At 37.3% G+C, this 26847-nt stretch overlaps 1 protein-coding gene across 3 annotated transcripts; it reads left to right on the forward strand.

Moving 5' to 3' along the window:
* Window positions 1-1577: 1577 nt before the first annotated feature.
* LOC125194487 (trafficking protein particle complex II-specific subunit 130 homolog) lies at window positions 1578-12608 on the forward strand. Of its 3 annotated transcripts, none has more exons than XM_048092730.1 (21): window positions 1584-1803; window positions 2315-2544; window positions 2701-2882; window positions 3117-3300; window positions 4287-4377; window positions 4642-4802; window positions 5083-5172; window positions 5256-5417; window positions 5704-5765; window positions 6025-6115; window positions 6526-6689; window positions 7560-7773; window positions 8478-9023; window positions 9122-9334; window positions 9494-9875; window positions 9967-10060; window positions 10154-10238; window positions 10965-11154; window positions 11405-11703; window positions 12016-12106; window positions 12184-12608. In XM_048092730.1, exons 1-21 carry the CDS (start codon window positions 1740-1742, stop codon window positions 12360-12362), a joined length of 3774 nt encoding a protein of 1257 aa, XP_047948687.1. In that variant the 5' UTR covers window positions 1584-1739; the 3' UTR covers window positions 12363-12608. The 3 variants fall into 3 exon arrangements, with proteins under 3 accessions (XP_047948689.1, XP_047948687.1, XP_047948688.1); XM_048092731.1 differs by having other exon boundaries at window positions 7575-7773; XM_048092732.1 differs by lacking the exons at window positions 11405-11703; window positions 12016-12106; window positions 12184-12608 and having other exon boundaries at window positions 1578-1803; window positions 10141-10238; window positions 10965-11100.
* Window positions 12609-26847: the final 14239 nt, after the last annotated feature.

The following is a 26847-nucleotide window of genomic DNA, read 5'->3' on the forward strand; positions in this document are numbered from 1 at the left end:
TAGTAAAAGACTACAACTACAAGTCTACAAGGTGTAATTTGTAATTAGTACTAAAAATGAATAAATTAAAAAAAAAAAAACGAACTTGAACCGGCGGTCCAAACCAGAACCGGCCCGAAACCGCCCCTGAACCGTCTGGAAACCGCCGGTCTTGAACCAACTATGAACCGTGGCTGACCCGGTTCAAGAACCGGAACCGCCGGAAGCTAGGCGGGCCGGTTCAGGTTCGGCATTTTTTCGAACCTGAACCGCCGGTTCCGAACCGGGAACCGGCAGTTCTTGAACCGTGGTGACGTCTAGATGTATTCATTGAAACGTGATGAACAATAATTAAATATAATAACTAGATTTTATTCAACCATAACAACAAAATCAGACATAATCCTATTAAAATAATATTAAACTTAATCTATTCAATCATACGACAAAATCATATTCAATACTAATTTAATCCTATATTAATATAATCTTATACTGTATCTCGGTACTATCACGTCTATTAAACCGAATATCCCCTAACTAAACCCGCATTTTCTGTGCATTAGTCGTCTTTACACAAAATATTCAATCTTGATTAATAAATTTTAATTAAGAGATACTATAATCTTATTGCAGAAAATAAATTTACAGTTAAAATAAATTTTCAATTGAGAATCATTAATTTTCAATTAAACTACCAATTAATCATTTATTCGAGTTATTAAGTTGATGTACAATAATACTCAAATATATTGGATTCAATTTCACTGGTATACGTGTATTTTACAAATTGTATGGTAGTCAAATTTTGGCCTTTAAGACAATCTCTAACCATATACCAAATCTCATTTTTGGTGTAAAAAAGTTCTCCAACCATACACCATACCCAAACCTATTTTCGAGTTTTTTAATGAAACAACCCTAAATTTAGAGTAAACACAAAAAATGAGTAGCTACTGCAATTTTTTTTGAATATTACATATCAGTCCTTAATATTATTTTGAGATGTTTAAACAACCGGCCATATTTTGATCATGTAGTATTAATGTGAATTAGCTTGCCATATTTTACACATAACTTTTTTTGGAATTTGCAAATATACTTTTTTATTGAAGATGCTCCATTTTCTTTTTTGGTTTTGTCCCAATCAAGATGACTCATTACTTAAAATCGAAACATCTTTATCTCTATTTTATTTCCTCTCTCTTACTTTACTCTCTCCCTTACCACACAAAATATAACTGCATAAAATCTCTGGCCGCCCAAGGAGGGGTCATTTTCCTTGGGACGGAGGGAGTAATTTTTTTGAATATAGAGTATATTTAAAACAAAATATATTAATAAGAAAATTTTGCTTAATTATTTAATTTATAGAAATTATTCTTAAAATATTATTGGATTAATATGTAAATTAAATAAGCATGGAGGTATAATTGAAAAAGTATAAATATGAAATATTTTTTGAGTTTGAGTTTGGTGTAAATGGTTGGAGATGGCCTGATGAACTACCGTGCGATGAGTGACCAAACTGTGAAAGTTAAAAGCGCTTTTATTAGCAGAGCGAGTTCAGTTGGTAAACAAAATAAAACGTGTTTCCTCCAAAATGAAAATCCATGGATCCCAAGTTGGATGGGAGCAAGGCAGCAAGCAAATCTGCTGACCGCGATTAAATCGGCAGCTGCAAAAGAGTTTCCCCATCTCTCACCGTGCTCACGTTTCCGATCTCCACTCACTCATGCTCTCCGCAGATCGCTGAAGATATGGCGACCTTTTTGCCTCAGTTTCAGAGTATCAAATCATCATTCGCTCACATCGTTCTCTCCGGTAACTCCATTTTCAATTTTTCTATCTTCTCGCTGCCGCCTAGTGTTTTTTTTGTTTGTTTGTTGGGGATTTGATTGTCTCTGGGGCTTAATTATGTCTTTTTAAGAGTTAATTGCCTGCTCATTGTTAGATATATTGATTGCATTGATCTATGTACATGAGCATATAATTTTGATCCACTTGAAGAAGAATTGCTTGCGTAATTCGAATAGTTAAATGTTACTCATTGCAGATTTTGATTAAGTATCAGAATGAGCTATTGCAGATTGATACTTGAATTATGTTGTATGTCTAATGTTTTGGATGTAGAAAGCTAAGAAACAGCCTCTGTGCTGAAGTCGGCATAATTCTTCGGTATAGGCCATAGATTGTGATTTTTTGTTTACACAAAGCAATATTACGCATTTAATCAGTTGTTTACTTGATATAACGGAGAAAGGGAGAGATGAATTATGAAGCCTTTTGGTAATTGTTGATGGTAGCTTACTAGTATGGCTTTATTTTGTTTTAGTTGAGGATGTAAGTGATTTGTGGCCTACCATCAAGAAGGGCTTTGAAGAGAGGTTGCCTTTCAAAAGGGCATCTCTTAACAACAAGACCCGCAATCCTGTGCTTGTTGATGAACTACCTGCTGAATTTATACTGACAACGGATGCAAGACTACGTAGTAGGTTTCCTCAAGAACAGTCATTGTTTTGGTTCCGGGAGCCGTATGCAACTATTGTTCTTGTTACTTGCGAGGTAAGAATTTTGGCATCTCAAGATATGTTCAGGTTAATTAGTCTATCACCCCACTTGCTGGGACTTCTATTCTCTGTGGCTAACTGTTTTTCATCTTTCTCCTTATTCATTTTGTATGATTTTTTTTCAATGTGCAAATCTTTCCTGCACTTGTAGGATCTTGATGAGTTCAAGAACATTCTTAAACCACGACTCAAATTAATAGTTCAAAATGATGAACGAGAATGGTTTATTGTTTATGTGTCTAAAGCACCAGCTCACAACGATCAGGCCACCAAGATGGCCAAAAAAGTATATGCAAAACTTGAAGTTGATTTCAGCTCCAAAAAGAGGGAAAGGTTAGACTTACACTGGAAACATGTTGTTTCTTTAGCTTTATGCTGGTGTATAGTCAAATGTTGTGAAATTCTATGTTTTAACTGATAGTGGAATTAGAACAGTAACATAATGTATCTGTTTTCTCATGCGGGCTACAATTTTTTGAGTGGAAAGGATCAAGTGAATACAAATCAAAATTTCTTACAGTCATAGACAGGCAATACTGATTTGACAGAGTCTCAATTGCTTCATAGGTGCTGCAAATTGGATATTCATGGACCTGATCCAAGTTTCTGGGATGATTTGGAGGCTAAAATTATGGAATGCATCAGAAATACACTTGATAGACGTATTCAGTTTTATGAAGAAGAAATTCGAAAGCTCAGCGAACAGAGATTCATGCCGGTTTGGAACTTTTGCAATTTTTTCATTCTGAAGGTACTTTTCTTGTTACAGATCTTTTAAAGTTATTTTTGTAAATCAGTATTCAGTTAAAAGCCCATTCAGAAAATATTGTGTAAGCTCACTGTCTTGCTACTTAGGAACTATCTATACTTTTTCTAGAAAATATAGTTGTACATTCCTTTTCCAAAGTGCTAACAACATCAGAGACAGGCCCAGACAAACCCCTTTCTCAGGCAATTGTGGCTTTGACCAAGAACAAAGAAAATAGAATAAAATCCCTCATTTAGTAGTCACAATAATTTACCTAAGATCTGATACTGATTCAGGGAAATTACATTGGAGACAAGCCTTGTGATTGCTTGAGGGATACTTTTAATGATGATACTAGACAGATAGTTAAGCGTGAAGCTGCATAACTGAATTGCTGAATATAAACAAATGAGGTCCTGCATAAATTGCTAATTGACAATAGCTCAAAGATACATGTATTATATCCAGTAGTATAAGTTGCTTCTTAATTTGGGAGAGATAGAATTTCCATATCTCATTCCTAGAAGTAAAAAGTATACATACACATATGAGGAGCTTTTTTTTACATGGGATGGGAAAGAATGCAAAAGATTATAGCACTGTGGGGTGGGACTACTGACATCTAGTCTTAAAGTAAGAAACAAATGATATCTAGGTGAATGATACAGAGGAGCCTGATTTTGAGTCCAGTCTCTAGTTTCTAAAAGTGTGGCATGAAGCCTTAATAGGGAATGTTGATTTTTCCAAACGAATTAATGCCCTCACTTGATCACTTCCTTTTTTATCCTGTTATATAGTGCCACAAAATTCCACCAAAATGTTTCTTGATTCTAAAATGACGACTATACATAGATAATTTTTTAAAGCTATGTGCAAATTTCTGATTCCTTTGGCCCTTTTCAGACCAACTTAACTCTCTTGTAAAGTTTGTGAGGCCTCTTGTCATATACTATTAATAGTATTACTAATGATATTCCCCTCTATGACAGGAAAGTTTGGCTTTTATGTTCGAAGTTGCTCATCTCCATGAAGATGCTTTACGTGAATATGACGAGCTTGAACTCTGTTATTTGGAAACAGGTGCTTCACAAATGTCCTATCTTACTTTTTAATGTTTTTGGAATTCAAGATGATTCGAACAAAAAAAAAGTTCAGATTGTATTTGTGTAATTGGTGCTCATCATTGTTCTTTTGCTTTTCTGAATGAAACGATTCATTTTTTAAATGAAAGATGAAACTGTTGATTTATTTCATGGAAAAAGGGGCTTTGGTGGGTGGAAGGAGGCTGTTGACATGCTGGTTGCTGTATTTTTTTAATTTTCATTTCACTGTCCTGCATTCCAGTTAACATGGCAGGAAAGCAGAGGGACTTTGGAGGAGTGGAGAAGGGAGATGATCAGGCTACACTGCTTGACTCTGGGAAAAAAGCATTAGCGCAGATTGTTCAAGATGACTCTTTTAGGGAGTTTGAGTTCAGGCAGTATTTATTTGCCTGCCAAGCAAAGGTATGGACGTTGTTGTATATGTGTACTTAAGTCTGTTTTCAATATGTATCATGTATGCTATGATTATCTGTCATAATACAGGCTTCCCTTTCAATTATTTTGTTTTCTTCTACAATATTTAAGATAAAAAATTATGTTGGTGAAATCTCAGGGAAGTGGCTGTTCCATATGAGTTAAACATTTTGCTTTTCTCGGTTTCTCCAGAGAAATTTTTTGCTTCTTTAATTATATTTTGCTCAAAACCTTCACATATGCTCTAAAATGGTTTCCGTGACTTCAGCTTCTCTTCAAATTAAAGCGTCCATTTGAGGTTGCATCAAGGGGTTATTCATTCATAATCAGCTTCTCAGGAGCATTGGCGTTGCATGAGGTATTAGCATTAAGTTCTGATGGCTTTTTTATCTTAAGAAACTATGTTGGATTTTTCACCTTTAATATTTTGGGTTTTCTCAGAGTATGTTGCCATTTTGTATGCGTGAAGTCTGGGTGATCACAGCTTGCTTGGCATTAATTGGTGCAACTACTTCTAACTACGAAGATGGATTAGCAGCACCTGATGTAGAAAAGGAGTTTTACCGTGTCCAAGGGGAGTTACATACTTTATGCCATACAAAGGTCATAACATAATTTCACAAGAATAATTTTAGATTACTGAAAAGTGTATAGCATCTTCCTGTTTCCTTGCCAACACAAGTGCAGAGAATGTATATTTTCCTGGCAATAGGTCATGAAATGCTGATATTTGTTAGGATAGTAGGCTTTGAGATACTGTTTTAATTTGGTTTGAACATTATTACCCATTTGCCCAACCTGTTAGGAGAGGGACGTATCATATTTATTTTCCCAGTTGTTGACCAGAGTAAAGGTAGTTCTCAGTTGACATAATTTGTTTTTGTGGCAGTTTATGCGGCTAGGGCATTTAGTTGGCTATGGATCAGATATTGAAAGAAGTCCTGTTAACAGGTAAGCACTCGATTTTACTGTAATCTTGTATTGGTTCTTTGTATTCCTCCCCAGAAAAACTAGATCTAGCACTATTTAGTTGTTATTCTGTGAAAGATCTTATTGATATGAACTTATACAGAAATGATATAGTTGGTAATGTTGGCAAAACTGCAAAAGGAAAGTTTTCTGCCTGGAGAACCTTAGTCAATCTGTTAATCACCATAAAGAATTCTAAATTTTCCTGCACACTGCTATAACTCTTGTATCTTCCTTGTAGTGCTTCACTCAGCATGTTGCCTTGGCCTAAGCCAGCAGTTTGGCCACCACTTCCACCTGATGCTTCATCTGAGGTGCTTGCAAAAGAAAAGGTAAGTCTGAACAATAACAATGGAATGTTGCACATCAAAACATAGCAAAAACTATTAAACAAAATGCTTTCAGTATATCTTTTAAATAGCTTAGTCGGAGGGTTTTTAAAGAGGCATTATCTGATTATCTGATACGATAATCATGTTGCTAAATGGTTGTGCTTTAATAAGGATTTATCATATGATTGTTTTTTGTCAACATTCAAACTACCAACAGAACTGATTCACAATTTTCATTGCAAAATGTCTTAGCTTCATTTTTTCCCTTTTCACCAATTGCTTAGCTTCATAATTGGAGATACTTCCTGCATACCCATCTTCAAGATGTATGCATTAATATTATTGGTACATATTTATTGATATAATCATGAAAATGCATGTAATAGCTATATTCTACACTGGTTGTGCAGATGATTCTCCAAGAATCTCCACGACTTAAGCACTTCGGCATTCAGAGGAAGCCCCTTCCTTTGGAACCGTCTGTTCTTTTGCGCGAGGCAAATCGTCGTAGAGCATCTCTTTCAGCTGGAAATATGTCTGACTTGTTTGACGGTCGTCCTAGTTCTGGTGATGGGTAATGAAACTTTCTGGTTTGCATAGATTCAGCTATACACATTTCATAGGCAATGTAAACAAAGCTTGCCTTATAACCTTAGTCTGAGCTATTTGACTAAAAACAATCAAAACTAGTAAATACCACTTCTACCCATTTTGATCTGATCAAGTTACGTTACAAACAAGAAAATGACCTAAACAGATAAAAAAAATGATTATGAGCTATGCCAGATTTCTGTTTGGTTCGGGTATCTAGCTATAGAGATTCTTCCAAGGAAAATCAAAACAGTGCTCAACACCAAAAAGTCCTGATTCAGTTACAAAAAATGTTCTGAATATACATACAATATCTGTTTGGAAATACTGATGATGTTGCTATCACTTAAGAATACTGGAGAAAGTTTAGAGATCTTGAAGGATATGGAGATAATGCATGCCTACAAAATCATGGGTAGAATAGATAGATGCCGAACACTTGAGGTACATTATAAAAAGGTTTTGATAGACCGACTTGGGAGTTGGGCCTTTATACTCTTGGGTTTTGTTGGTCTTTTAAATGGTTTCTTTTCTCACTGGTGGGACATGTAGTCTCACTTGTATGCAGATTATTGGAGACAACCTTGCTCAATTTTGTAAATATGACATGGAAGAATTCATTTGTTATGGGATGTACTTCAGTAAATATAAATATAATAAGCGAAAGACTTTATTTAATTGAATAAGCAAAAGACCTTTCTGAGTTCTTATTCTCTGCTTACAGTTGTCCTGTCTGGTAAACTAAACTTCTACAAAATAGTAGGGGCTGTATACTGTTACTTTTATTTAGTTGTGTATGGATATGCATGCATATAACTGCATTAAAATGGACAATTTTCTCGATTCCTCTCAGACCTCTGTTAGACAGTTCAGGAACTCCATCCGCGGTGCAAAAAATGAGCAGTGTTTCCATGTCAAGGACCTTGTCTTCACCTGGAAACTTTGATGGTTCAATTGACCGGCCTATGAGACTTGCAGAGATATTTGTTGCTGCTGAGCATGCTTTAAGGAATACAATTTCTGATGCAGAGCTGTGGAAAAGTTTATCCTCTGTTGAAGAATTTGAGGTAATTGATTTTCATGTCTCTACATTCTAATGAAGTTATCTCAAATTATTGTCAACATCAAGTGGTTAACTAGTACAATATACAGCGTAGATGTCTAATTTTAAAATCTGATCTCGATAGATTGGATTACTCCGTGTCAATAACACAATTGTGAACCTCATCTGCAGGTCTGGTTATTAACCTTATGACTTGATATCTGAACAAAATTGTAATTGGATCTATGGTTGGAACTTAGACTTGTTGAGGGCATCTAAGTACCGTATCCTATAGTATTTAATGAGGGAGCTTATGACAAATGAGATTTTATACCTTATTAAGCTCTTTCTAAGAATAGAGCTGTTGAATTACTTCTTAGAAACATCATAAGCTCATTTAGCTGTTTTATCTAAATGGTTGATAGATTGTTCGCAAGAAGTCTGAACGTATGATTTTGGAGCTTACTATTGTTTTATAAAGCATAGGAAAATGATATCTAAATGTACTTTGGAAATAGAAGCACTGTTATCAAGAGTAACTGGGATTGTTTGATTGGTAACTCTTCTTAGAGAACACTTTTTCTTTATTTAATAGTAGTCCGTAATTGTTAAAGTTTAGTCCTTTACTGACCTATGTTAAGTTACCTCTACTGTGTTATAATTTCTCCAGAGCTATGTGCTACTATCATTTCATCAAATATCTGTTTGATTTTCATTTTCATTTTCCAGAAAAAATATCTAGATCTGTGCAAGGGTGCTGCAGACAGTTATCATCGTTCTTGGTGGAAGAGACATGGAGTTGTCCTTGATGGTGAAATTGCAGCTGTGCATCATAAGCACGAAAATTATGATCTTGCAGCAAATCTCTATGAGAAAGTTTGTGCTCTTTATGCGGGTGAAGGATGGGAGAACTTGCTGGCAGAAGTTCTTCCAAATTTGGCCGAGTGTCAAAAGATATTGAATGATCAAGCTGGCTACTTATCTTCTTGTGTGAGATTGTTGTCCTTAGATCAAGGGTTGTTCTTACCCAAGGAACGACAAGCATTTCAGTCTGAAGTTGTCCGTCTTGCTCATAGTGAAATGGAGCATCCTGTGCCACTAGATGTCTCCTCCTTAATAACATTTTCAAGCAATCAGGGGCCTCCTCTAGAGCTTTGTGATGGGGACCCTGGCACACTCACAGTTGCTCTATGGAGTGGGTTTCCAGATGATATTACTCTTGAATCACTTAGTGTTATGCTTACAGCTACCAATAGTACTGATGAGGGTGCTAAGGTACACTTTCCTTGTGATCATCAAACTTCCTCCATGCCATGTTTCCACACCTGCATCGTTTGCATAAAAAGGGTAACCCAAGCTTCTTATGTATTCAGGCAATAAAGAGCTCCGAAGCTATTGTGCTAAGGCCCGGCAGGAACAATATTACAGTTTCTTTGCCCCCACAGAAACCAGGTTCCTATGTGTTAGGGGCTCTCACAGGACAGATTGGTCAATTAAGATTTAGATCACATAGTTTCTCGAAAGGTGGGCCTGCAGACACTGATGATTTTATGAGTTTTGAAAAGCCAACAAGACCCGTCTTGAAGGTATTATGTGTGTAGTTCTTTTTTCATGAGTTGAGCTACACATTCTGCTGAGCTGGTGATATAGAATTTTACATGTGATGATGGCACATTAATTTACATATCATACTGTATGTTGTGCATAGTAAGAATAGAGGTTTCTAACTTTATATATTTATATAGGTGGCCAGACCAAGGTCTCTGGTTGATCTTGCGGCTGCTGTTTCATCTGCTTTACTGATGAATGAAACACAGTGGGTTGGGATAATTGTTAAACCAATAAATTATTCCCTTAAGGGTGCTGTACTGCACATAGACACCGGCCCTGGCTTGAGCATTGCAGAGAAGCATGAAATCGAAATTGAGAAGCATGAATTTGGGGCAAATAACTCTGACCACTCGGATAGTCCACCTGACAATCATTCTCCAGTATCTGCTGACGTTAAGCAATTGAGCCTAGAAGATGGCAAGATCAATTTGCCTGACTGGACAAGCAATATAACTTCAGTCTTATGGATTCCATTAAAGGCCATCAGTCATGGCTTAGCTGAAGGGACTCCTGCAGGTTGGTATCACAAAAGTTTTGATACCTCGAACTTCAAAAGATTTATGATTTAATACTTTGAGTAACTATTTCTTTTTTGTGTTCTTTTCAGGTACAGTTCCTCAGAGACAAAGTGTTGTGGATGGATTGAGGACGATTGCTCTGAAACTTGATTTTGGAGTTTCTCATAACCAGACATTTGAGAAGTACCTGAATTTTTATTTTGCTTTTATTAGTTTTCTTCTGAATCCTACTTTTAGTAGTTACTCAAGACTGAAATAAATAGGATTACATCACAGGACAGTAGCTGTGCATTTTACGGATCCTTTCCATGTGACTACACGCGTTGCAGACAAATGCAGTGATGGTACTTTGCTCTTGCAGGTATATATGCTGCAATTTCACTGTGCAACTTTACAATGCACACTCTTCAAATTACCCTACACTTTTCTTTTCTTTTTCTTTTCATTTTTTAGTGTAACAAATAGTACTCCCTCCGTCCCACTTTAAGAGTCCCACTTGAGTTCGGCACGGGGTTTAATACATGTAAAGGGAAGTTGGTGAAAAAAGATAGTGGAATGTGGGTCCTATATTTTTATATTAGTTTTATAATAAAATGTGAGTGGAAAAAGGTTAGTGGAATGTGGGGCCTAATACCATTTATGGAATATTCCAACCGGGACTCCTAAAGTGAGACACCCAAAAATGGTAAACGAGACTCCTAAAGTGGGATGGAGGGAGTAGTTGTTTAAGTTATGGCATAATATTACAGCTGTACCAAGTTTTCACCTGATCATTTGATATCCTGTCCTTTTAAAACCCCACCCCCGGTTTCCCCAAACAAAATAAACAAATAAATAAAATGAAACAGATGGTGGGGAATAAGAAGCAGAAGGAAATGATAGAAGTTGAAGGAATTGTCTGAAGATAAATCGGAACAGAACAGATCTACAAAAATGACTAGAACCAGAAAATGTGAAAAATAATGTACATGTTGAAGTTCACATGAAGCTAGACTCTAAATCTTAGTGATATATCGACCAACCTCATCAGTGTGAATTGGTCAGTGCCTTCTAATTGTTGGTTCCCTTTTCCTCCCATCTTTCTCAGGTAATTTTGCAGTCACAGGTGAAAGCTTCGCTGACCGTCTCCGATGCTTGGCTAGATCTTCAGGATGGCTTTGCTCATACTGGAAAAGGTGATGGGAGACCGGTGTCCAAGTTCTTTCCTCTTATTGTTTCTTCTAAATCAAGAGCTGGAATTCTGTTTAGCATCTGTGTGGTAGATACACCAGCCAAAGGTAGGCCCAGCTTTCTGGTTAAGTTCACACATTTCTTTCTTCGTTCTTTCATATCTGCCACTTTTAAAGCATTTTCTTATTGATAACTGAAATAGGCTCACATATAATCTATGCATAATATCCAAAATAAGTGTATGTGTATCTATACTTATAGTATGAACTGGTGCTTCTCGTCTATTCTTTTATAATTTATTCTATAACAGATAACTGCCATGTGTTTCTATCTAATTTATTAATCTTACTTTTGCAGATGAAGGAGAGGAATCAGATCCAATCAGTGTATTAAATATCAGATATACAATATCTGGTGAAAGAAATCTTGGAGCTCATAGCCCCGTAACTAAGGAACTTACTGGACCTGAAAGTGAAACAGACCCTTTGACCTTTAGGAGCGCTCTTGTTTTACAAAGACCAGTACTTGACCCTTGCTTTGCAGTTGGTTTTCTTCCTCTTCCTTCAAATGGTCTCCGAGTTGGGCAACTTGTTACCATGAACTGGAGAGTTGAAAGGTTGAAGGACTCGGGCAAGGACGAGGATTCTGATGACCTTGTACGTAATTTTACTTTCTGTTCTGTATTTCAATATTCTATTGGTCCAAAACGAGTATTCCCAAGTTTGGAATGATAAATGGAGCTGTCCAAGTTGGATTCACCGTGGCTGAATGGCACGGTCTCTAGGACAATTGACACAAGAATTGCTAATTATAGTAGATTATAGACCATAATGATATAGATGGTTGGAGAATATCATGTTCCCACTGTTTCAAAGAATCTACTCTGTTTTACGCAGTCAGCTACCATTGACTGTGTACTATTCGCATAGCATTCATACTCGTAAATCATTATTTTTCCTGTGTGACAGGATGAAGTGTTGTATGAAGTCAATGTTAATTCAGAAAACTGGATGGTAGCTGGAAGAAAAAGAGGATACACATCACTCTCCACAAAACAAGGTATGTAATGCCGTCTGATTGTCGTTGCCATCTCCTATTAAGCTATGGACACTTCACAGTTCATGATATTCTAACAGGTTCCAGAATAGTGATCTCAATACTATGCCTTCCTCTTGTTGCTGGATATGTTCGGCCACCTCAACTCGGATTGCCGGATGTCGACAAGGCAAATATAAGTTGCAACCCACCGGGGCCGCATTTGGTATGCGTCTTACCTCCGGCCTTCAGCTCGTCTTACTGTGTACCAGCAGCCTGATCTCGTGCTGCATCTGTTTTAACTTACAGTAATTTGCTGCGGATTTTGTTCGAATGTGACATTTTTGTAGGAGTGATTTTTTCTCTTTTCCTCTTTTATTATTGTAACGTTTTCACTAGTCAGGTCACACATCATTTTCATGATTAGATAGTTTGAGGATTTTTGCAATTCATGTATAATAGCGTTCTGGGTATTTGACATCAACGCATGACGATGTTCTACTTAACGAAAATGATCATTGTGTTATTTCTTTGAGTGAAACACATGTAGGTAAATCTCTAATCTGCAGTCTGCCATTATCTGTAAAAACTATTATACCAAATTTATTTCTTTCAGAAAATCTGTAATTTTATCATGTATTAAAACTTTTGGCATAGGATATCCGTCTAGGCTCACTTAGAATAGTGTTCCTTGCGCCGTAGCTTATTATTGGTGAGCGCAATTAGATACTCGAAAGTTGTAGTTTTTTATTGTAGACTAAATTAAACAAATTATTAAGTTCTGCATTTTCAAAAAATAAATCAAAGGTCATATATTGACACAAAAATAACAAAATTAGGTCACATAGTAAAATGAACATTTGACTGGTTACCACACCGAACTCATCGCAGCCCCAAATGAGACAGCATCGCTCGGATTGGTGGAGTGGGGTGGGGTGTGGTGGTGGCGCGCCGTTGGAGCCATACCAGAGGCAAGATGTAGTGGAGGTTTGGTATTGGGTCCGACTGGAAGCGGTTGCTTGCAGGGCGTAATACTGCATTGACCTATTTTTAATTTAAAATTTTCATTTTTTACATTGTTATTTAGTTTTTGTCTATAAATATGAAACTAAACAATTGCAATTCATCGTCATCTATAATTTTATCTCTACAATTCGATGGTTACTCACGGAAAAGATGATACTTCTGATATCGAGGATATTGTTCAATTATTGGCACCCAACCGAATGGTGGAAAGACAGATGCAACCGAGGGCGGTAGTTTCAATGCCTTGGCGACCTAGGTCATATGTACCACGAGAACGGGAGAAGTTGTTGCATGCCTCATCCATGACTATTTTGCTTACGAGCACCAAAGATGTCCATCTTTGTTTAGGTGTTAGTTTTGCATGCGTAGATAGTTGTTTTTTCGCATTGCTAACACTTTGACAGAGCATGAGGAGCATTTCCAGTAGCGCCCCAACGAAATTGGAAGTGATGGACTCTCGACATTGCAGAAGTGCACCACATTGATTCGGCAGCTTGCATGCAATAGTTCTCAAGACCTATTTAACAAGTGCCTCCAAGTTACTAAGTCCACAAGTCATTAGCGTGTGAATAAATTTTATTGCAATCATCGAGGATTTTTGCGACACTTGTTTGAGAAGGTCGACTGTGCATGACGTCTAATTCTCGATGAATTTGCATGAGATGGTACGTGGTTTCCCCAGCAACATGCTCGGTAGCATAGATTGCATGCATTTGAAATGGAAGAATTGTCCGTTGGCAGAAGACGTGCCTACACTGGTGACACACATCTAAAGTTGATTCTCAAAGTAGTAGTTCATCAATGTTTATGGATCTGACATGCATACTTTATTGTGACTAAGTAGAACAAAAACTTCAACTTCTTGAACCAATCACCTATGTTTAACAAAGTAAGCGTCGATAATATATTGGCCTTAAAATTCACTACCAATAGTAAATTATACAGTATAGGCTACTACTTGGTGGATAAAATCTATTCACGGTAGTTGGTGTTCGTCAAATCTATTACGCGTTCGGTGGATCCAAAGAGAGCATTGTTTTCTCCAAAGTAGTTGGCAACAAGAGAGTTTGGGCCTTTGATAAGAGAGTGGGAGTGAGAGCGATAAGAGAGTTTGGGCCTTTGATAATTCTAAGCCGTTCTCTGTTTCTGACTTTTATTTGCAGGTTACCCGTTCGAGCGGGATCATGAGCAATCGGGTTGGTCATGGAAGACTAGCATGGAGGAAAGTTGCTCCACCACGTGCACAACTCTCCTAGTGTGGTTTATTCTCCAAGGACGGCTCAACACGAAGGAGAGATTATTCAGATTTGGGCTCCCTGGGATTGAAGATAACTTATGTGTCTTTTGCAAAGAGCCAAAGATTGTTGATCATGTCATTTTCGGATGCAGATGCTCTAGTAGGTTGTGATACTTCTGCTGCTGCTGTTGAAATTTATCTCTTTGTTTTCCCAAAGACCCGGTCCCGTGCTTCCTCAGCTGGATGGACGCTCCCTTCACCAAATTTGATATGTGACAGCTTAGTCCATTTGATGGCTTAGGAACAAAATTGTTTTCGAGAAGATTGTCCCTAGTTGGGAAACTGAGAAGAGACTGTTACTGTGGAGGCTAGGTTCGTAGGCTAAAGGATGGTGTCCAAAGTTTCCATTTTTACCAGAGCAAATTTATGAGGAGTTGAGCTGGATTAGATCATGGACTGACATCAAGCATAAGGCTAAGGTTGCAATCAAAGACCACTAATGAGGTTCATCTTGTCCTTGGTTTGATGTATTGCTTTGTTGGCCTTGCTTGCTTAGTGGCTTTTGCGTGTGGTATGAGCTTTGGTCGGTTATATGTTTTTACTTTGGTTTTCGTCGGTGCGTAGTTTTTTTGTTAGTCTTGGTAGATTTGTTTTTGTTAGGGTTGTGTTGTTGAACTACTGCTCACCTTCTTTTGGTTTGAGCCTTTTTATCGAAAAAAAAAAGTAGTTGGCAACAAGGAAGAACGTTGAGCGGATTTTCGGTGTACTACAATCAGGTTGGATTGGTCCAACACATATATGGTAGTATTCAACATGCACCACCAACATCATGTATATCATGGTACATACTAAATAACAAATCTATGTGACCAAATTTTGTACAACCAAAAACTAGTTTATTTGAAAAAAAGATAGGTTTATTTGTGCATTTAATTAAAATATATCGATGCATATATAGTACATGGAAAGTGCATAATGTTGTGGTTATATATTTATGATTTGTGTATAGTTTTTTTACTTTTTTGAAACCATAAATGTAATTAGTGCATACTTTAATTCAAATTTTAATAACAATGGAAAAGAAATTCAAATATAAAAATAAAAAATAAGATTAAAGGTTAATAAGTCTTTTTAACTTATTCACTTACTACATTTATTATTTTAATATATAATTAATACAAAATTTAGTTATTTATCATCACTCTATACTAAAAGCATGGTTCAAGCGGCTATTCCCTAGTTTTATGTGAATAAGCATACGTCACTCATTGATTTTCTACTATTTTGACTTCTGAGAATTTTTCATAGACCAAAAAATTTGATATCTTAGGAAATTATAATTAATGTCTAGAGATGCTATACATTTCATAGGAAGAAAATTTTTATCAAACACCTTCACGGTGGAGGGTTGAGTAGGACCCTCATCCCCTATATATTATCCAAATGAAATGTTTACAACGCGACAATCCCAAAAGTGGATCATCTTGTAAAAAGAAACAACCAAGCCAAGACTATTACAAAGCAAAACCAAAACTATAACCATCAAAACCGAAAATTTGGGAGCCCGAGCTGGTCCAGCCTACACAGCGCTTTCACTCTTGCTAAGCACGATTCTTTTGTGTATAGGTTCGTCACCCCTGTCTGTATACCAATCCCCGCTAGGAAGTCCGCAGCTTTGTTTCCTTCTCTAAATATATGAGAAACTTTCCAGGTGACTCCCTCAAGCTCCTTCCTGACTCTAACCATAGTGGTGCACACCTCCGCCGCTCCCAGATGTCCTGAATCCAGCCACCGAACCACGATCTCTGCATCCATCTCAATCCATATCCTCTCTCCATGCTGTTTAGCTAGAGCCAAACCCATCAGTAAAGCTAAAACCTCGGCCTCCAGCCCCGAGCTTCCTTTCATTTCAGCAGCAAAAGCTGCTAGGATTTCACCATCTGAGTCCCTTATAACTTCCCCTCCTCCAACTCTCCGAACCGATTATAGATAGGCACCGTCAACATTAAGTTTGATCCAGGAAGGATCTGGTGGTCTCCACTGCACTCTACCCACCTTCCTAGTTCGTGAGCCACTTATTTGTTGATCTGTCATAACCTCTAATCTCGGACAGCACCCTCTCCATTGCTCTGGTCCAATCAATCTAGCCAAAACAAGGTTCCTCAACTGCACATTAACTCTTTTAATCACATTCTCCCCTTCAAAAACTTTCTCCCTATACACATTTTCATTCCTTTCTATCCATATAAACCAGAAAATAAGGCAAGGAATTATGACACAGATATGAAGCTTAGAACGAACGCCAAGATGTCTCTGCCACCACCTTAGCCTCGAATCAATGTTCTCACCTTCCTCAGCAAAAGTTGGCACCTGAGGGAACCATCTTGCAAAATGCATCCATACCTTTCTTGCTGCCTCTCCATTAACAAATAAATGGATTCTAGACTCAATGCCCGATTTCTCACAACATCTGCATTTAGAAGCCAAAGAGATCCCCCTCCATTGCAGCTTCATGTCCACCGGTATTCTATTTGCTAGTAGCCCCCACAAGAAAAAGGATATTGAAGGGCCGATACATTTTCCCCAAATCATCTCATACACCAATCTTCTCTCCGCCCTGGATCTCACCAATTCCCAAGCTGAGGAGGATGAAAAATTACCACAGCTGGATAGTTTCCACCTTCCTCTATCCTTCTCCCTCCTGTCAAATGGAACCTGCAAAATTTCCTCTACAACCTCATCTGGAAGACCCACCTCATCCGCCAGCATCCGCAGCTCCCATTCGTTCCACTGATCCCCCACCCAGAATTTATTGACAGTTAAGTGAAGTAATTGTTGGGGTTTGGTGACCCTTGCACAGCGGAAGACTTGTAAAAAACAAATAAATCAGATAAGGATCTATTTGACCGATTATGCGATTAATCAATTCACATGTTAAACAGATAATTGCATGCTAGAACGCAAATAATTTATGCTCTAAGAAAGTAAATCCTAAAACATGAATTCTACGGTTTAGGGTTACCGATTTGATTCTCCAAAGAATCGTCGATTGCTTGCGCCTTCTCCACGATGATCTTCAATACTAGACCACGGATCTTCTCTCTGGTTCCCGAACTGTATCTCGATATCAGGGTGGGCTGATCTTATCAAAATACTAGGACTCGAATAAAGAAGACAGAAGAAATCCTTTTGGGAAAAGGAGTAGAAATCGAAATCTCCTTCAGCTGGGGGGCCGAAAATTTCGAAAATTTCAAGTATGAAAATTGTGTTCATTCTGTCTCCTTTATTCTCCTATTTATATTAAGTTCCTTATGGGCCCAGACAGGGATCTATGGAAGGTTTTGGATATGGGCTCGCCCAATTATCTTTTTACTAATTAAATTGAACCCACAATTTAATAAAAGCTTATATTGGAATATTACGAGCAGCCACTACAGAAGTAATATTGAACTCTCTCCATCCAAAACCGAAATTATAAGTAATTCGGGTTTCCACTTTTATTATTTATTTCCCGCGCTTAAGATATAAATGTCCATTAATTATTAATGTCTGCTATGGACTTAATTAATTAATATCTTATTAATTCCAAGAGTGGAATTAGCAAGAAACACTTATTTATTATTCATAGAGTAATAAAACTCCAACTGGCCAGTTTTCCGAATAATAAAACCTTGTTCGAGCTCCTCTTGAGGACATTATCAAACGAGACTCACCTCGCGCACGTTTCAACATAATAGCAATCCTAGCACCGCTAGATATTAATCACCACTACCCAATATATCGGGATTATTGGGTTGCGAAAAACCCGCACCATTTGATAAGTCAAAGTAGTGCATTATCAATACCGTATGCTCAATGCTAACGTATGTAGATTAAGAAATAGTATTTTATCAAGACCTAGTCTTTCAGTAGATAGCATAAAGACACGTCTTGCTGTTAGATCCATTCAGTGCTATACCACACCAACGTCATCTTATTTCAGAAAGGCTTAGAAATAATCGGACTGACATTGCAACCTTTCACGATAGGTAGTCAAAGCCTATCTAGGTTGTGAAATTCTTCTTTTTCTTTTGCAAAGCATTGCATAGATCTGACCGTGTTACCTTAAAGTGGACGACGCCCACAACCGGTCTACTAAGCAAAAGACTTAGACTTTGTTTACTTCTTATGCATTTAAATGTTTATAAAACATCTTATAAATGCACAAGCAAACACAATGTAATAATAATAGTGATTCTATTCGTGCGGAACTGCTCGAATAATACTGAATCGGGTTAAAAGTGGATTATAGAGTTTTACGTATACAAGCAAGATTCTATTCGAGCGAAACTTGCTCGAAACATGCTTTTCAGTATACCAAACCTAACAATCTCCCACTTATACTCAAAACATGCTTTCGAGTATACCCACTGCCAAAAACTCTCCCACTTATACACAAAGCAGGTATTGATACTAGATATATCGAACTACCATTCATTTCACAAGGTGAAAGAAGAATCTGCTTGGTTGTTCTCTGATTATATCTTTTTCACCATAATGTCTTTGCTGCGTACTTGATCTTTAATTAATTTCATCCCCATATGTGATTGCTTAGCTTAATAAACTCGTGTGTCCCTTGAGTTAGCCTTTACTAGAGTAATCCAAAAATAATACTCGTAGGCGTACTCAAACTTACGATTAAAGCTATTAGGAAGATATTCCTAAGGTAAACACATATTCAGAGGATGACTTACTCGATCACTGATTAGTCATAAAACTAAGACAGTGTAACCCCAAGGACATTACATGAATGACTGGTAAACTAGAATATAATTACTAGTCTTTCTCAAGCACTAGGGTATATTCATTACCTCAATCAAAATCCTTTGCCATGGTTAATATGATATATACTTGCTATGCATAAGCACAACTAATATCAAACTTAGTACACATTATAGCATACATGAGACAACTATCTCCGAAACTAGTCTCATAATTCTTGATCTCACTAAGCGTCAAACGACACTTGACTAGAGACAAGACAATTCCATCTTGAGAGGTATAAACCTTTCCATGGAATTTCTAATGCTTAAATGTTCCAAGCAATGTGTAGATATAGGATTCCTAAGAGAATCTCAACATTCTTTCTAGCATCTTAAAAGGACTTAGATGCTAAGAATGTAATTGTTCTAGTAGATGATTTCCTCAAGACTTCTATTTATAGAAGGCTGTCTTGACAATCATAATACATACATTCTAATTTATGTAAGTTCTAATAGACAATATGATCGAATAAATCCTGGCACAACGATAGCGAGAAGATAATTCTCTTTGGGCATAACCCATTGTCATTGTCTAGCCATTTGAGATCCATATTTACACTTGCAAATATACTAGCTCCCACTGACTGACACAGCCTATAGGTAGTTTTGCAAGTCTTGTAAAACATGTTGTCTATCTTAGATTGTAGTTTGGAATCTATCACCTTTTCAAGGATGAATATCCAAATGAACCAATACTACATTGTAGTTAAAGGGATTATGTTCAAGTTGATCTAAGACTTAGTCTTACGACACTCTTAGACCCATGAACTTGTTGTGTTCCAGTGGAACGCTCCCACTACGATATGATTCTTACAATCTTAGGTACTGAAGTTGATTTTATTAGTGCAAAAGTTTCTAATGGTATGACTTATTGGTAATGTGGAAAATCTGATATCTCTCTCTTTATTTTGAGAGTTATCACGTTGTTAGGCTTGTAGTTCATCTCTTGATCTTCATACAAGAATTATATCTTTGAAGATTACAGAACTTATAACCTTACATCATTTGGGACAAACCTTAAAACATGCCTCAGTACACAACTCCAATTTCTTGGACACTTTTCCAATACGTGTTGGAACAACATTACACCTTGAGATGTGCTAGACTAGAGACGCTCTAGTCCACAACTCGTGTTTTGTAGAAGGTACTGATGTTGGTAGTTTCTTTAATGTTTATCCCATCAATGATAAGATTTTAATGAGTACAACTCATCACATAATCAAACTTGTCTTAGAAAGACTTCGATTCCTTCTTACATAACTATCCCATTCATTAGATGAATGCTTGGATTCGTCAATGGAGATTAGACTCCCGCTACTGATCATAACCCTTTGCTTGTCTCCTTATGGTGTAAACCATTAAGACTTGCTAGTCTTTCTATGTTGCACTTCTATAAGTATTCTGAATCTCTTGAAAAATCAAATGATTCTAACTCATAGTGCATCAAATAGACTTTCTCAACTCTCAAGCTATTTAACGAAATATTAAAATCTTGATAGTCTAGATCAGTTCGAACAATTTCTAAGTATTTTCTTGGCCTTAAGGCTAAGAGCCATAAATACTTTATCATTCAATGATTAAGAAGTTGATGTGTTGTTGAATACTCAACCTTGTCGCACTTATATTATTTTAATACTATGATGCCTTAAGCATCAACTATAAAACAATAGTTGAGCATTAATAGCTCCCACTGCAACAAAAACCTAACTGGATCAAGATCTCTTACTTAGAAGTTGCATTGTCATGTAAGTCATTGTCCTTCTATAAAATAGGTCAATCCAACTCACAAAGCATCTTTTCTCGCTTTAAACAAACTTTGATGACAATCCAGGCTCTCCCATTTCCATATCTAGTCTTTTGTTCAAATGAACTAGGACTTAAGAAAAATGCAGCCTTTATGAATTCGTCATCTATCATGTTACTTTCCTCTAATAGTAACACAACGACTATTATTCTGAAGATTTTCTACTTTTCAGTTAAACCTTCTTATAGTCATTTCTTGTTACTTTAGGCGATGACTTGTGTCAGAAACTATTTGAGTGATCAAAAGATCCTCAAAACATTCTGTCACTCTAGGATATTCCAATCGAATCATCTTGACAGATTCTATTGATATCCATCTTTCATCGTCATTAACCAAGACTTGTCGAGCTACTTAAAGGAAAATAGCTTGACCTTATTCCTCAAAGAGCTTGTCAAGTACATGCATAATGCATTCTCGAACATTCTTCGTGGAATTATGTCGAGGAAATGGAGGACATGAATCATTGAGTATAAACTCCAAGCTTTCAGCGATGAGAATTTTATCCATTTTCGTTTCCGGTCTACATAATTTAGGCATTCGAGTTTTCTTTCTTTAAGGATCGCAGACAAATATTAAATGACATAATGAAGATTTGGCAAAGAAACTTATTATCACATACTCATGCTCAATACATAATCACAAATAACCACAAAACAATTATGTATCTTACAACAGCAAAATTAATAAATTGTATCCTCCTTTGGAGGTTAATACGCATTAAAATTTTGACAATTTTACTGGTCACAACACCGACGCATCAATATCTTCCTCCTTTGGAGGTCAACACGCCTAATGCTGCCTAAGCACGACCATCAGATTTAGCATTACAGAATTTTATTTCTACAACACACTCCCATAACAATGTTCATGTGCTGATAACAAAACCAAGCTATCTCATAAATTCTGATTGAACCCTGAAACTCGCAGTTCCTTAGGATTATTGTCCCCACTTTGCAGGTGGCAATAATATTGGGAACCACTTTCTAGTTCATTCTATTTATTATGTGAGAAGTCCGCCCTTATGAACTTACTGTTTTCGTAGGATTATTGTCCCTACTTTGTAGGTGGCGATAATATTAGAAAATCAGCTTCACAAAATTTGGCAGTCCAACCGATGGAGACCGTATACAACGCACTTGTTGTAATCATCACTTAGATATTTTGTATGGTTTTTGCATAATTATCACATAAGCAGATAAAACAGATAATCCACTTAAAATAGATAAACACCAAATAAATAGATAAATCCATTTAATGCATGGCATTTAAACACACAGGATAATTAACGACAATTATTTAATCTAGTCAAGGGAGAATCAATTAAATAATTAAGTTTTATATTGGATCATAATTATCCAATTACTGATAAGATTTATCAAGATAGAGTTAACTATCTAAATCCATTTAGGATTATTCTAGATTTTATTTCGATAAAATCAAATCCTACAATTCAAGATAACGTTGATCTAGGATTATCATTATTTAAATCGTACTAGGATATTACTAGATAGAAACACTTCCATCATAATCCTTAAGATAAATAAAATCCAATCAACCAAGATTTATACAAATCTTGATTCTATTTAGAATAGACATCCAGAATATATCAAACATTTCTTAGGATTTCTTAGATAAATAAATTTATCTAAATCCAATTAAATAAGGATAAATTGGATTAATACTTTTTTAATCCATCTAAGATTTTTCTTAATAGAATTAAATCTATTCAAATCTATAGGATAAAATAAATTAATATAAATATTTATCCTAATTCATCTAGGATTTATCTTGGAATAAATCCATACAAATCCATAGAATAAGATAATATTATATTATAATCATTCAAATCTATCCAAGATTTATCTAGGAACAAATCCATATAAATCTATAAGATAAGAATAAAATATTATATTATCACTATCCAAATCCATCTAGAATTTATCTATGAATAAATTCATATAAACTCATAGGATAAGAATAAAATAATATTAGTCATTATCTAAATCCAACTAGGATTTGTCTAGGGATAAATCCACATTAATCCATAGGATATAGATAATATTAGATTGTCATTATCCAAATTTAACTAGAATTCATCTAGGATTTAAATCCCTACAAATCCATAAGGATAAAATCTATAATTAATCCATGATTTAATACAAAATCAAATATAATATATAAAATCCACAAGATATATTCAAATCTTAATTCTAAATTAATCTTGAATTATTTCCAAAATTGAATCCAAGGATTTGAAAATCCTAATCAAATTTGGAAAGCGAAGTCACGAGAACGAGGAGTGCGACTTCGTGCATAGGGAAACCCTAATCTTGCGCCATCGTACTCCCACTCGAAATTCGCCGCTTTTGCCTGCGTGACGACGTCGCTGCTGCATCGTACTCGTCACAGCTGCACGCACCCCACCTTCGGCCTCCCACTCGAACAAAAACTGTCGTTGCTCGGAGACGTCTCTGCTGTCACAAAATCGTGCACAACGCAGCCATCTCCGTCGACGTTCGAGCCCGGGAAAAACTCTCCGTTCATGGCTGCTGCTGCGACGCTGCCTGCGCAGCGGCTGCTGTCTTGGCGATCTCCGACGCTGCTGTCGCACCCGTCGCCGCCAGACCGCCGCTGCTGCTGCCTGCAGTCGCTATCGGAGCTGCTGAATCCGTCGGCGCTGCTGCCTTGGTGTTTTTCCGAGCCCGGGAAACTGCCCACGAGGGGCTCCCACTCGAAACCCACCGTTGCTGCAATGATCAATTCGCATGGAGTACCCAGCCTGATCGTGGTGTAATTTCACGTCACAAGTTATATGTACTCCAAATTGAAACTAAAGCAATCTGACCCTATTACATACCGACATGAACAAATTAATTCATTCAAATAACGATTTATGTAATTCCAAATAATTCCACCATGTAATAATTACAAATAAAAGGAATTAGATGTGATTGTCATATGCCGACAAAAACTAAACGAAATTGGATGCGAAGTTCTTAGGCGCGAATCAAAACATGCATTCAAGCAATTCACATAACATGAAATTAATCCACATAATCAGAGCAAAAAATTGGCTCTGATACCAATTGTTGGGGTTTGGTGCCCCTTGCACAGCGGAAGACTTGTACAAAACAAATAAATCAGATACGGATCTATTTGACCGATTATGCGATTAATCAATTCACATGTTAAACAGATAATTGCATGCTAGAACGCAAATAATTCATGCTCTAAGAAAGTAAATCCTAAAACATGAATTCTACGGTTTAGAGTTACCGATTTGATTCTCCAAAGAATCGTCGATTGCTCGCGCCTTCTCCACGATGATCTTTAGACTTTGTTTACTTCTTATGCATTTAAATGTTTATAAAACATCTTATAAATGCACAAGCAAACACAATGTAATAATAATAGTGATTCTATTCGTGCGGAACTGCTCGAATAATACTGAATCGGGTTAAAAGTGGATTATAGAGTTTTACGTATACAAGCAAGATTCTATTCGAGCGAAACTTGCTCGAAACATGCTTTTCAGTATACCAAACCTAACAGTAAGGATGCATCTGGATTGCATAATGATGCCAGAGGCATTTTCGACACCCACTCATCATGCCAAAAGCTGATATTACCTTCCCCGAGCACCCACCTGATCTGTCCTCTACACAAATCTCCAACCCTGAACATGCGCCTCCACATCGGGCTGAAACGGTTAGATCGGTATGTCACCAAAGGGATGGAGGCCGAACAATACTTCTGGAACATATATCTTGCCCAAAGTGACCCCTGTTCTCGAAACCTCCACCACATTTTGATACTAAAAGCCTCCACCACATCCACCAACCGCCGTATCCCCAGACCCCCTTCATTCGTTGGGAGGCAGATTCTCTGCCACTTGACCCAGTGAGTCTTTCTCAAGGTAGTACAGGAGCCCCATAGGAAACGAGCCATCACTTGCTCCATCTGCTTCATGGCTCCTTTTGTTGGGTCAAGAACCTGCATGATATGAATTGGAATGGCTTCAAGAACACTCTTAATCAATGTCAAACGCCCCCCAAATGATAGATGTCTATGACTCCATCCATGTATTCTCGCTGAAATCTTATCCCGAATGAACATGAACAAACTATTTTTCTTTGGACCTCCGTAGATAGGCACACCCAGGTAAATGAACGGAAGACACCCTTGTTGAAATCCACTAACCTCCTTAATCTCATCCGCCCACGAGAAATGTTTTTTATCCAGGTAAAAACAGCTCTTACCCACATTCACCTTTTGCCCCGAGGCCTCCATATAGTGCTTTAAACACTCATGTAGATTCAAGATGGCCGACCTTTGTGCCTGCGAGAAAATAATGATATCATCCGCATAAGCTAGATGTGAGACCCCCATGGTGTACCTTGTTGTACGGTACATCATGTCCTTTCTTCCCAAAATGAGACGATCCAGCAATCTTGACAGATAGTCTGCCGCTAAAATAAAGAGGGATGGGGATATCGGATCTCATTGCCTGAGTCCCCTTGTCGATTTAAAGAATCCAGCTGAACATCCATTGATTAGCACTGAAAACCAGCAGGGAGATATGCAGTTCTCAATCAACTTCACCCACTTATTAGAAAATCCCATGCGCTTGAGAACTTTAAGAAGGAATGGCCATTGGACCCGATCATAAGCTTTCTCCATATCCAATTTAAGCACCATATTCGGAGAAGAAACTCCCTTCCATATTTCATGAAATAGTTCCTTAGCCAAAAGGACATTGTCGCTTAGGAGACGTCCTTTAATGAAACCACTCTGGTTTGGAGCTGTAATCAATGGAAGCAAAGGAGCCATCCTTGTTGCAATTAGTTTAGAGATGATTTTGTTCAAAACATTACATAGGCTAATAGGTCTAAACTCAGCCCACCTTGCTGGATCCTTCTTCTTAGGGATAAGGACTATCAAAGTAGCCGCAATTCCACTTGGAATTAAAGATCCAGCGAAGAAATCCCTTACAGCTTCAACCACATCCCATCCGATAATCTCCCAACAAGCTTGAAAAAATAAAGCTGAGTACCCATCAGGTCCTGCCACACTTTCTGGACTGATCTGAAACACAATTTTCATAACTTCCTCTGCCGTAGGAGCCATCTCCAGCAACTCCATGTTAACATGAGATGGAAGAGCTGAGAGTAACTCCAGTTCCGGTTCTCCCAGAGGCCCACATCCTCAGTTAGTAGATCTTTAAAAAACTTCTCAGCTGAATTCCTAATGTCCGTTTCTTCTGTAAGAATCTGACCCTTATCCTCTATCATATGGATTCTTGCTTTGACTCTTTTTTGTTTTACCCATCCTTGGAAAAACCTTGTGTTTCTTTCTCCTTCAGTTACCCATTTTATGGCTGCCTTCTGTTTCCAAAAATCCTCTTCAATCTTCAATCGTAGTAAATACTCAGCTGCTGATCTGTTCATCTCAGTTCTCAAAGCCGGGGACGGATCTCGCTCAAAATTCTCCACAGCCTCCTGAGCCTCACTCTCTGCCTTCTTGATTCTTTCAAAAATGTTACGAAAGACCACTCGATTCCAGATTCTCAAGCATTTCTTTAAGCGGCTCAACTTGAGTTGCACGTTGATCATCCCAGTCGTGCCTGTCTCCTCCTTCCAACTCCTTTCAACTTCTTTCAAAAAAAGATGATGCCTCACCCACATATTCTGAAACCGAAAAGAAGGCCTAGGTCGCGGCCCTGGAACTTGACATCTTATAAGAAGAGGGCAATGATCCGACTGAATTCTAGGAAGGTTTGTCACTCTGGTAGATTCAAACATATTCGCCCAGCCTTCTCCCAAAAGCACTCTATCCAGCCTCTCAAAGATACTCCCCCTCGCCCATGTAAACTTAGGGCCATCCGCACCCACATCCA

The sequence above is a fragment of the Salvia hispanica genome, chromosome 6, assembly GCF_023119035.1.
Source record: "Salvia hispanica cultivar TCC Black 2014 chromosome 6, UniMelb_Shisp_WGS_1.0, whole genome shotgun sequence".
Lineage (NCBI taxonomy): Eukaryota > Viridiplantae > Streptophyta > Magnoliopsida > Lamiales > Lamiaceae > Salvia > Salvia hispanica.